Source organism: Oncorhynchus kisutch, unplaced genomic scaffold, assembly GCF_002021735.2.
Source record: "Oncorhynchus kisutch isolate 150728-3 unplaced genomic scaffold, Okis_V2 Okis06b-Okis10b_hom, whole genome shotgun sequence".
Classification (NCBI taxonomy): Eukaryota; Metazoa; Chordata; class Actinopteri; order Salmoniformes; family Salmonidae; genus Oncorhynchus; species Oncorhynchus kisutch.
This window is the reverse complement of record NW_022261983.1, coordinates 21,283,611-21,295,852: the sequence shown is the minus strand read 5'-3', so window position 1 is coordinate 21,295,852 and position 12,242 is coordinate 21,283,611. Positions and strand designations below refer to the sequence as shown.

General features: G+C 46.5%; 1 protein-coding gene across 2 annotated transcripts in view; it reads left to right on the top strand.

Moving 5' to 3' along the window:
* LOC109886865 (zinc finger protein 598, E3 ubiquitin ligase) overlaps positions 1–12,242 on the top strand; it is a 46,557-nt gene that overhangs the window by 12,756 nt on the left and 21,559 nt on the right. For both annotated transcript variants that reach the window (XM_031813991.1, XM_031813992.1), the window contains exons 2-4: positions 3,927–4,039; positions 5,187–5,316; positions 8,866–9,077. In XM_031813991.1, coding sequence (XP_031669851.1) covers positions 3,927–4,039; positions 5,187–5,316; positions 8,866–9,077 — 455 coding nt within the window. The remainder of the gene's footprint in view (positions 1–3,926; positions 4,040–5,186; positions 5,317–8,865; positions 9,078–12,242) is intronic.

Genomic DNA, 12,242 nt, shown 5'->3' with positions numbered 1-12,242 from the left:
TGGAGTAAAAACAAACATACAGTCAATAATGCAGTATAAACAAGTCTATATACAATGTGAGCAAATGAGGTGAGAAGGGAGGTAAAGGCAAAAAAGGCCATGATGGCAAAGTAAATACAATATAGCAAGTAAAATACTGGAATGGTAGTTTAGCAATGGAAGAATGAGCAAAGTAGAAATAAAAAATAATGGGGTGCAAAGGAGCAAAATAAATAAATAAATTAAAATTAAATACAGTTGGGAAAGAGGTAGTTGTTTGGGCTAAATTATAGGTGGGCTATGTACAGGTGCAGTAATCTGTGAGCTGCTCTGACAGTTGGTGCTTAAAGCTAGTGAGGGAGATAAGTGTTTCCAGTTTCAGAGATTTTTGTAGTTCGTTCCAGTCATTGGCAGCAGAGAACTGGAAGGAGAGGCGGCCAAAGAAAGAATTGGTTTTGGGGGTGACTAGAGAGATATACCTGCTGGAGCGTGTGCTACAGGTGGGAGATGCTATGGTGACCAGCGAGCTGAGATAAGGGGGGACTTTACCTAGCAGGGTCTTGTAGATGACATGGAGCCAGTGGGTTTGGCGACGAGTATGAAGCGAGGGCCAGCCAACGAGAGCGTACAGGTCGCAATGGTGGGTAGTATATGGGGCTTTGGTGATAAAACGGATTGCACTGTGATAGACTGCATCCAATTTGTTGAGTAGGGTATTGGAGGCTATTTTGTAAATGACATCGCCAAAGTCGAGGATTGGTAGGATGGTCAGTTTTACAAGGGTATGTTTGGCAGCATGAGTGAAGGATGCTTTGTTGCGAAATAGGAAGCCAATTCTAGATTTAACTTTGGATTGGAGATGTTTGATATGGGTCTGGAAGGAGAGTTTACAGTCTAACCAGACACCTAAGTATTTGTAGTTGTCCACGTATTCTAAGTCAGAGCCGTCCAGAGTAGTGATGTTGGACAGGCGGGTAGGTGCAGGTAGCGATCGGTTGAAGAGCATGCATTTAGTTTTACTTGTATTTAAGAGCAATTGGAGGCCACGGAAGGAGAGTTGTATGGCATTGAAGCTTGCCTGGAGGGTTGTTAACACAGTGTCCAAAGAAGGGCCGGAAGTATACAGAATGGTGTCGTCTGCGTAGAGGTGGATCAGGGACTCACCAGCAGCAAGAGCGACCTCATTGATGTATACAGAGAAGAGAGTCGGTCCAAGAATTGAACCCTGTGGCACCCCCATAGAGACTGCCAGAGGTCCGGACAGCAGACCCTCCGATTTGACACACTGAACTCTATCAGAGAAGTAGACAACAGGTGATCAGCATTAGATTGAAGGTAAATCAGATTAGACAACAGGTGATCAGCATTAGATTAGGCTACAGGTGATCAGCATTAGATTGAAGGTAATAGTCAGATTAGGCTACAGGTGATCAGCATTAGATTAGACAACAGGTGATCAGCATTAGATTGAAGGTAAATCAGATTAGACAACAGGTGATCAGCATTAGATTAGGCTACAGGTGATCAGTATTAGATTGAAGGTAAATCAGATTAGGCTACAGGTGATCAGCATTAGATTGAAGGTAAATCAGATTAGGCTACAGGTGATCAGCATTAGATTGAAGGTAAATCAGATTAGGCTACAGGTGATCAGCATTAGATTGAAGGTAAATCAGATTAGGCTATTGGGAAACACAACTAAGCAAACTGCTAAATCATTCAGTTTACATTTTGCCTCCACATTGGCTACTGTAGGCTATCTGAAATGAGATTACGTTTTATCAGGGGCTATAGGCTGCCTGTATTTAGCTAAGCAAACCATGGTAACGTTTAATTCCAGTCATAAAACCAGATTTGAGTTAGTATCCTGTGCCTATTGAAATGACAAGTCAATCTCGCTAAGAGGCCATTTTATAACATTTTGTAGGTTTGATGTCTGATAACGGCACAATTGCCAGAAAAAAAGAGCCTGACATTTTGTTCTTTTGAAACTGGAGGCAACAGTCAAAGTATAACTGTCTTAACAGGTCATTGTTTACAAGTTGCTAGCTATCCCATAACCCCCCCAACACATATTTTCATCTTCTGTGGTATGGCAACTTCCTGTTCTCCAGGGCACTCTGGCAGGACTGAAGAACACTCAGAGTTAGGAAAAATGTAAAGTGTGTGGTGTCTCTCGCAACTGAGCCTTGAACCACAAGGGATGTTGGGATTCCACTCCACTAGCTACAGTGGTATTTTCAACCTAGCCTAGCATTCAGCTAGCTACGGTGGTTTCTTCAACCTAGCCTAGCATTCAGCTAGCTACAGTGGTATTTTCAACCTAGCCTAGCATTCAGCTAGCTACGGTGGTTTCTTCAACCTAGCCTAGCATTCAGCTAGCTACAGTGGTTTCCTCAACCTAGCCTAGCATTCAGCTAGCTACGGTGGTATCTTCAACCTTAGCCTAGCATTCAGCTAGCTACGGTGGTTTCTTCAACCTAGCCTAGCATTCAGCTAGCTACGGTGGTTTCTTCAACCTAGCCTAGCATTCAGCTAGCTACGGTGGTTTCTTCAACCTAGCCTAGCATTCAGCTAGCTACGGTGGTTTCTTCAACCTAGCCTAGCATTCAGCTAGCTACGGTGGTTTCTTCAACCTAGCCTAGCATTCAGCTAGCTACGGTGGTTTCTTCAACCTAGCCTAGCATTCAGCTAGCTACGGTGGTTTCTTCAACCTAGCCTAGCATTCAGCTAGCTACGGTGGTTTCCTCAACCTAGCCTAGCATTCAGCTAGCTACGGTGGTATCCTCAACCTAGCCTAGCATTCAGCTAGCTACGGTGGTATCCTCAACCTAGCCTAGCATTCAGCTAGCTACGGTGGTTTCCTCAACCTAGCCTAGCATTCAGCTAGCTACGGTGGTTTCTTCAACCTAGCCTAGCATTCAGCTAGCTACGGTGGTAGCTTCAACCTAGCCTAGCATTCAGCTAGCTACGGTGGTAGCTTCAACCTAGCCTAGCATTCAGCTAGCTACGGTGGTAGCTTCAACCTAGCCTAGCATTCAGCTAGCTACGGTGGTAGCTTCAACCTAGCCTAGCATTCAGCTAGCTACGGTGGTAGCTTCAACCTAGCCTAGCATTCAGCTAGCTACGGTGGTATCTTCAACCTAGCCTAGCATTCAGCTAGCTACGGTGGTAGCTTCAACCTAGCCTAGCATTCAGCTAGCTACGGTGGTAGCTTCAACCTAGCCTAGCATTCAGCTAGCTACGGTGGTAGCTTCAACCTAGCCTAGCATTCAGCTAGCTACGGTGGTAGCTTCAACCTAGCCTAGCATTCAGCTAGCTACGGTGGTAGCTTCAACCTAGCCTAGCATTCAGCTAGCTACGGTGGTAGCTTCAACCTAGCCTAGCATTCAGCTAGCTACGGTGGTAGCTTCAACCTAGCCTAGCATTCAGCTAGCTACGGTGGTAGCTTCAGCCTAGCCTTAAGCTAGCAAGCTGCTCTGCAGTGCAAGCTAGCTTGCTATAAAATTAGAGAAACTAGTTGAGGAAAAAGTAACTAAACACCTGAAACAATATATTTATCCTGTTTTTTGCAGTCTCCCAAAATAAGTATGGTCTCTGAGACGGATTCTCCATCTCATTATAAACACTACTCTGGTCTGTTCAGTAGTGGGACTACAGACTGATTTCACTACTCACTTTAACTAGCTGGCTAATCCCTGTTAGTTTGTGAGCTAGTGCCCCAGGGTAGGGTTAGCTTCATTTAACAGCTGGACTTTGACTGTCGCTGTAATGTTGGCTGGTATAACAAGGAAAACCCCAAGGGCTTGACCCCAGCTACCAGTGGACAGGTCAGGTAAAGGCTGATTCCCATTGACAGGGTGTTTGTGTCTAGGTGCTGTTTGTGCAGCTACCAGTGGACAGGTCAGGTAAAGGCTGATTCCCATTGACAGGGTGTTTGTGTCTAGGTGCTGTTTGTGCAGAAGTTGGTGGCGTTCTCCTCTCAGCCCCTCCAGACGCTGCAGGTGGAAAGGAAACATGACATCTACTTTACAGACTCCAAGATATACGCTCAGTTCAGGTACACTACTTTCCTCCTCCTATCCCTCTTCCTCCTATCCCTCTCTCCTCTTCCTCATATCCCTCTCTCCTCTTCCTCCTGGCCCTCTCTCCTCTTCCTCCTATCCCTCTCTCCTCTTCCTCCTGGCCCTCTCTCCTCTTCCTCCTGGCCCTCTCTCCTCTTCCTCCTGGCCCTCTCTCCTCTTCCTCCTATCCCTCTCTCCTGTCCTCCCCCTGGACCTCTCTTCCTCTCCTGTCCTCCCCCTGGACCTCTCTTCCTCTCCTGGCCTCCCCCTGGACCTCTCTTCCTCTCCTGGCCTCCCCCTGGACCTCTCTTCCTCTCCTGGCCTCCCCCTGGACCTCTCTTCCTCTCCTGGCCTCCCCCTGGACCTCTCTTCCTCTCCTGGCCTCCCCCTGGACCTCTCTTCCTCTCCTGGCCTCCCCCTGGACCTCTCTTCCTCTCCTGGCCTCCCCCTGGACCTCTCTTCCTCTCCTGGCCTCCCCCTGGACCTCTCTTCCTCTCCTGGCCCTCTTCTTCTCCTGTCCTCCCCCTGGACCTCTCTATCTACTATCAGTCGCTGTCTCTCTTCCTCATGTCTATCTCTGTCTCTGCCTGTAGGACACTGCTGCAGTCTGAGTGTCCTGTGTGTCCAGAGTCTCTTCCTCATGTCTCTGTCTCTGCCTGTAGGACACTGCTGCAGTCTGAGTGTCCTGTGTGTCCAGAGTCTCTTCCTCATGTCTCTCTCTCTGCCTGTAGGACACTGCTGCAGTCTGAGTGTCCTGTGTGTCCAGAGTCTCTTCCTCATGTCTCTCTCTCTGCCTGTAGGACACTGCTGCAGTCTGAGTGTCCTGTGTGTCCAGTCTCTTCCTCATGTCTCTGTCTCTGCCTGTAGGACACTGCTGCAGTCTGAGTGTCCTGTGTGTCCAGAGTCTCTTCCTCATGTCTCTGTCTCTGCCTGTAGGACACTGCTGCAGTCTGAGTGTCCTGTGTGTCCAGAGTCTCTTCCTCATGTCTCTGTCTCTGCCTGTAGGACACTGCTGCAGTCTGAGTGTCCTGTGTGTCCAGAGTCTCTTCCTCATGTCTCTGTCTCTGCCTGTAGGACACTGCTGCAGTCTGAGTGTCCTGTGTGTCCAGAGTCTCTTCCTCATGTCTCTGTCTCTGCCTGTAGGACACTGCTGCAGTCTGAGTGTCCTGTGTGTCCAGAGTCTAAAGTATTCTCTAAGTTTGAGGAGTTGGAGCAGCACATGAGGAAACAGCATGAACTCTTCTGTTGCAAACTCTGTACCAAACACCTGCAGGTAGGTTACCTGTCTGTTATACCTGTCTGTCTGTTATACCTGTCTGTCTGTTATACCTGTCTGTCTGTTATACCTGTCTGTCTGTTATACCTGTCTGTCTGTTATACCTGTCTGTCTGTTATACCTGTCTGTCTGTTATACCTGTCTCTGTTATACCTGTCATACCTGTCTGTCTGTTATACCTGTCTGCCTGTTATACCTGTCTGTCTGTTATACCTGTCTCTGTTATACCTGTCTGCCTGTTATACCTGTCTGTCTGTTATACCTGTCTGTCTGTTATACCTGTCTGTCTGTTATACCTGTCTGCCTGTTATACCTGTCTCTGTTATACCTGTCTGCCTGTTATACCTGTCTGTCTGTTATACCTGTCTGTCTGTTATACCTGTCTCTGTTATACCTGTCTGTCTGTTATACCTGTCTGTCTGTTATACCTGTCTGCCTGTTATACCTGTCTGTCTGTTATACCTGTCTGTCTGTTATACCTGTCTCTGTTATACCTGTCTGTCTGTTATACCTGTCTGTCTGTTATACCTGTCTGTCTGTTATACCTGTCTGCCTGTTATACCTGTCTGCCTGTTATACCTGTCTGTCTGTTATGCCTGTCTGTCTGTTATACCTGTCTGCCTGTTATACCTGTCTGTCTGTTATACCTGTCTGTTGTACCTGTCTCTGTTATACCTGTCTCTGTTATACCTGTCTGCCTGTTATACCTGTCTGCCTGTTATACCTGTCTGCCTGTCATACCTGTCTGCCTGTTATACCTGTCCTGTCTGTTATACCTGTCTGTCTGTTATACCTGTCTGTCTGTTAAACCTGTCTGTTATACCTGTCTGTCTGTTATACCTGTCTGTCTGTTATACCTGTCTGTCTGTTATACCTGTCTGTCTGTTATACCTGTCTGCCTGTATACCTGTCTGCCTGTTATACCTGTCTGCTGTTATACCTGTCTGCCTGTTATACCTGTCTGTCTGTTATACCTGTCTCTGTTATACCTGTCTCTGTTATACCTGTCCTGCCTGTTATACCTGTCTGTCTGTTATACCTGTCCTGTCTGTTATACCTGTCTGTCTGTTATACCTGTCTGTCTGTTATAACCTGTCTGTCTGTTATACCTGTCTGTCTGTTAACCTGTCTGTCCTGTTATACCTGTCTGCCTGTTATACCTGTCTGCCTGTTATAACCTGTCTGTCTGTTATACCTGTCTGTCTGTTATACCTGTCTGTCTGTTATACCTGTCTGTCTGTTATACCTGTCTCAGGTATGACAGGTATAACAGAGACAGGGTATAACAGGCAGACAGGTATAACAGACAGACAGGTATGACAGGTATAACAGTCTGTCTGTTATACCTGTCTGCCTGTTATACCTGTCTGTCTGTTATACCTGTCTCTGTTATACCTGTCTGCCTGTTATACCTGTCTGTCTGTTATACCTGTCTGTCTGTTATACCTGTCTGTCTGTTATACCTGTCTGTCTGTTATACCTGTCTGTCTGTTATACCTGTCTGTCTGTTATACCTGTCTGTCTGTTATACCTGTCTGCCTGTTATAACCTGTCTGCCTGTTATACCTGTCTGTCTGTTATACCTGTCTGCCTGTTATACCTGTCTGTCTGTTATACCTGTCTGTCTGTTATACCTGTCGGCTGTTATACCTGTCTCTGTTATACCTGTCATACCTGTCTGTCTGTTATACCTGTCTGCCTGTTATACCTGTCTGTCTGTTATACCTGTCCTCTGTTATACCTGTCTGCCTGTTATACCTGTCTGTCTGTTATACCTGTCTGTCTGTTATACCTGTCTGTCTGTTATACCTGTCTGCCTGTTATACCTGTCTCTGTTATACCTGTCTGCCTGTTATACCTGTCTGTCTGTTATACCTGTCTGTCTGTTATACCTGTCTCTGTTATACCTGTCTGTCTGTTATACCTGTCTGTCTGTTATACCTGTCTGTCTGTTATACCTGTCTGTCTGTTATACCTGTCTGCCTGTTATACCTGTCTGTCTGTTATACCTGTCTGTCTGTTATACCTGTCTGTCTGTTATACCTGTCTGTCTGTTATACCTGTCTGTCTGTTATACCTGTCTGTCTGTTATACCTGTCTGTCTGTTATAACCTGTCTGCCTGTTATACCTGTCTGTCTGTTATGCCTGTCTGTCTGTTATACCTGTCTGCCTGTTATACCTGTCTGTCTGTTATACCTGTCTCTGTTATACCTGTCTGTCTGTTATACCTGTCTCTGTTATACCTGTCTGCCTGTTATACCTGTCTGCCTGTTATACCTGTCTGCCTGTCATACCTGTCTGCCTGTTATACCTGTCTGTCTGTTATACCTGTCTGTCTGTTATACCTGTCTGTCTGTTATACCTGTCTGTCTGTTATACCTGTCTGTCTGTTATACCTGTCTGTCTGTTATGCCTGTCTGTCTGTTATACCTGTCTGCCTGTTATACCTGTCTGTCTGTTATACCTGTCTCTGTTATACCTGTCTGTTATACCTGTCTGTCTGTTATACCTGTCTGCCTGTTATACCTGTCTGCCTGTTATACCTGTCTGTCTGTTATGCCTGTCTGTCTGTTATACCTGTCTGCCTGTTATACCTGTCTGTCTGTTATGCCTGTCTGTCTGTTATACCTGTCTGCCTGTTATACCTGTCTGTCTGTTATACCTGTCTCTGTTATACCTGTCTCTGTTATACCTGTCTCTGTTATACCTGTCTGTCTGTTATACCTGTCTGTCTGTTATACCTGTCTGCCTGTTATACCTGTCTGCCTGTTATACCTGTCTGCCTGTTATACCTGTCTGCCTGTTATACCTGTCTGTCTGTTATACCTGTCTGTCTGTTATACCTGTCTGCCTGTTATACCTGTCTGCCTGTTATACCTGTCTGCCTGTTATACCTGTCTGCCTGTTATACCTGTCTGCCTGTTATACCTGTCTGCCTGTTATACCTGTCTGTCTGTTATACCTGTCTGCCTGTTATACCTGTCTGTCTGTTATACCTGTCTGTTATACCTGTCTGTCTGTTAAACCTGTCTGTTATACCTGTCTGTCTGTTATACCTGTCTGTCTGTTATACCTGTCTGTCTGTTATACCTGTCTGTCATACCTGTCTGCCTGTCATACCTGTCTGTCTGTTATACCTGTCTGCCTGTTATACCTGTCTGCCTGTTATACCTGTCTGCCTGTTATACCTGTCTGTCTGTTATACCTGTCTGTTATACCTGTCTGCCTGTCATACCTGTCTGTTATACCTGTCTGTCTGTTATACCTGTCTGCCTGTTATACCTGTCTGCCTGTTATACCTGTCTGCCTGTTATACCTGTCTGTCTGTTATACCTGTCTGTTATACCTGTCTGCCTGTCATACCTGTCTGTTATACCTGTCTGTCTGTTATACCTGTCTGTCTGTTATACCTGTCTGCCTGTTATGCCTGCCTGTTATACCTGTCTGCCTGTTATACCTGTCTGCCTGTTATACCTGTCTGCCTGTTATACCTGTCTGCCTGTTATACCTGTCTGTCTAACATGTATGTAACCTGTTCCCACCAGATCTTCTCCCATGAGAGGAAGTGGTATAACCGGAAGGATTTGGCACGTCACCGTACCCATGGTGACCCAGATGACACGTCTCACCGCGGACACCCGCTCTGCAAGTTCTGTGATGACCGTTACCTTGACAACGACGAGCTGCTGAAACACCTCCGTAGAGACCATTACTTCTGTCACTTCTGTGATGCTGACGGAGCCCAGGAGTACTACAGGTACACACACAACCAGTCACATGTTTGGACACACACACACACACAGACACACACACATACACACACACGTCACATGTTTACACACACACACACACGTCACATGTTTGGACACACACACAGACACACGTCACATGTTTGGACACACACACAGACACACACACACACACAGTCACATGTTTGGACACACACACAGACACACACAGACACACACACACACACAGTCACATGTTTGGACACACACACAGACACACACAGAAACACACACACACACAGTCACATGTTTGGACACACACACACACACACACACACAGAAACACACACACACGTCACATGTTTGGACACACACACACACACACACACACAGTCACACGTTTGGACACACACACACACACACACACAGAAACACACACACACGTCACATGTTTGGACACACACAGTCACACGTTTGGACACACACACACACACACACACACACACACACACACACAGAAACACACACACACGTCACACGTTTGGACACACACACACACAGAAACACACACACACGTCACACGTTTGGACACACACACACAGAAACACACACACACGTTTGGACACACACACACAGTCACACACACACAGTCACATGTTTGGACACACACACACGTCACATGTTTGGACACACACACACACACACACAGTCACATGTTTGGACACACACACACGTCACATGTTTGGACACACACACACACACAGAAACACACACACACGTCACACGTTTGGACACACACACACACACACACACACACACACACGTCACATGTTTGGACACACACACACACAGAAACACACACACACACGTCACATGTTTGGACACACACACATTCCAGGGTTTTTCTTTATTTTTTACTAATGGTGTACAGAACACAGCCCTATTTGGTAAAAGACCAAGTCCATATTATGGCAAGAACAGCTCAAATAAGCAACGAGAAACGACAGTCCATCATTACTTTAAGACATAAAGGTCAGTCAATCTGGAAAATGTCAAGAACTCTGAACGTTTCTTCAAGTGCAGTCGCAAAAACCGTCAAGCGCTGTGATGAAACTGGCTCTCATGAGGACCGCCACAGGAAAGGAAGACCCAGAGTTACCTCTGCTAACGGAAAGACCCAGAGTTACCTCTGCTAACGGAAAGACCCAGAGTTATCTCTGCTAACGGAAAGACCCAGAGTTACCTCTGCTAACGGAAAGACCCAGAGTTACCTCTGCTAACGGAAAGACCCAGAGTTACCTCTGCTAACGGAAAGACCCAGAGTTACCTCTGCTAACGGAAAGACCCAGAGTTACCTCTGCTAACGGAAAGACCCAGAGTTACCTCTGCTAACGGAAAGACCCAGAGTTACCTCTGCTAACGGAAAGACCCAGAGTTACCTCTGCTAACGGAAAGACCCAGAGTTACCTCTGCTACAGGAAGACCCAGAGTTACCTCTGCTACAGGAAGACCCAGAGTCTTCGTCCTCTGCTGCAGAGGATAAGTGTATTAGTTAAATGCACCTGTTCAGAGTAGACTGAGTGAATCAGGCCTTCATAGTTGAATTGCTGCAAAGAAACCACTGCTAAAGGACACGAATAAGAAGATACTTGCTTAGAAACACAAGCAATGAACGGATGATCTCCGCATGTGTGGTTCCCACCATGAAGCATGGAGGAGGGGGTGTGTGGTTCCCACCGTGAAGCATGGAGGAGGGGGTGTGATGGGGTGGGGGTGCTTTGCTGGTGACACTGAGGGATTTATTTTGACTTCAAGGCACTCTTAACAAGCATGGCTACCACAGCATTCTGCAGCGATACACCATCCCATCTGGTTTGCGCTTAGTGGGACTATCATTGATTTTTCAACAGGACAATGACGCAGCACACCTCCAGGCTGTGTAAGTGCTATTTGACCAAGAAGGAGAGTGATGAAGTGCTGCATCAGATGACCTGGCCTCCACAATCACTCGACCTCAACCAAATTGAGATGGTTTGGGATGAGTCGGATCGCAGAGTGAAGGAAAAGCCGCCAACAAGTGCTCAGCATATGTGGGACCTCCTTCAAGACTGTTGGAAAAGCATTCCTCATGAAGCTGGTTGAGAGAATGCCAAGAGTGTGCAAAGCTGTCATCAAGGCAAAGGGTGGCTACTGTTGAAGAATCTCAAATATAAACTCTGTAAAAGAAAAACTTCCTCTCACTGTCAACTGCGTTTATTTTCAGCAAACTTAACGTGTAAATATTTGTATGAACATAACAAGATTCAACAACTGAGACATAAACTGAACAAGTTCCACAGACATGTGACTAACAGAAATGGAATGAACAAAGGGGGGGTCCAAATCAAAAGTAACCGTCAGTATCTGGTGTGGCCACCAGCTGCATTAAGTACTGCATCTCCTCCTCATGGACCGCACCAGACTTGTCAAATCAAATCAAATTTATTTATATAGCCCTTCGTACATCAGCTGATATCTCAAAGTGCTGTACAGAAACCCAGCCTAAAACCCCAAACAGCAAGCAATGCAGGTGTAGAAGCACGGTGGCTAGGAAAAACTCCCTAGAAAGGCCAATACCTAGGAAGAAACCTAGAGAGGAACCAGGCTATGTGGGGTGGCCAGTCCTCTTCTGGCTGTGCCGGGTGGAGATTATAACAGAACATGGTCAAGATGTTCAATGTTCATAAATGACCAGCATGGTCGAATAATAATAAGGCAGAACAGTTGAAACTAGGGCAGCAGCACAGTCAGGTGGAAGTTGAAACTGGAGCAGCAGCATGGCCAGGTAGACTGGGGACAGCAAGGAGTCATCATGTCAGGTAGTCCTGGGGCATGGTCCTAGGGCTCAGGTCAGTTGAAACTGGAACAGCAGCATGGCCAGGTGGACTGGGGACAGCAAGGAGTCATCATGTCAGGTAGTCCTGGGGCATGGTCCTAGGGCTCAGGTCCTCCGAGAGAGAGAAAGAAAGAGAGAAGGAGAGAATTAGAGAACGCACACTTAGATTCACACAGGACACCGAATAGGACAGGAGAAGTACTCCAGATATAACAAACTGTCAGTTCTTGCTTTGAGATGTTACCCCACTCTTCCACCAAGCACTGCAAGTTCCCGGACATTTCCGTGGGGAATGGCCCTAGCCCTCACCCTCTGATCC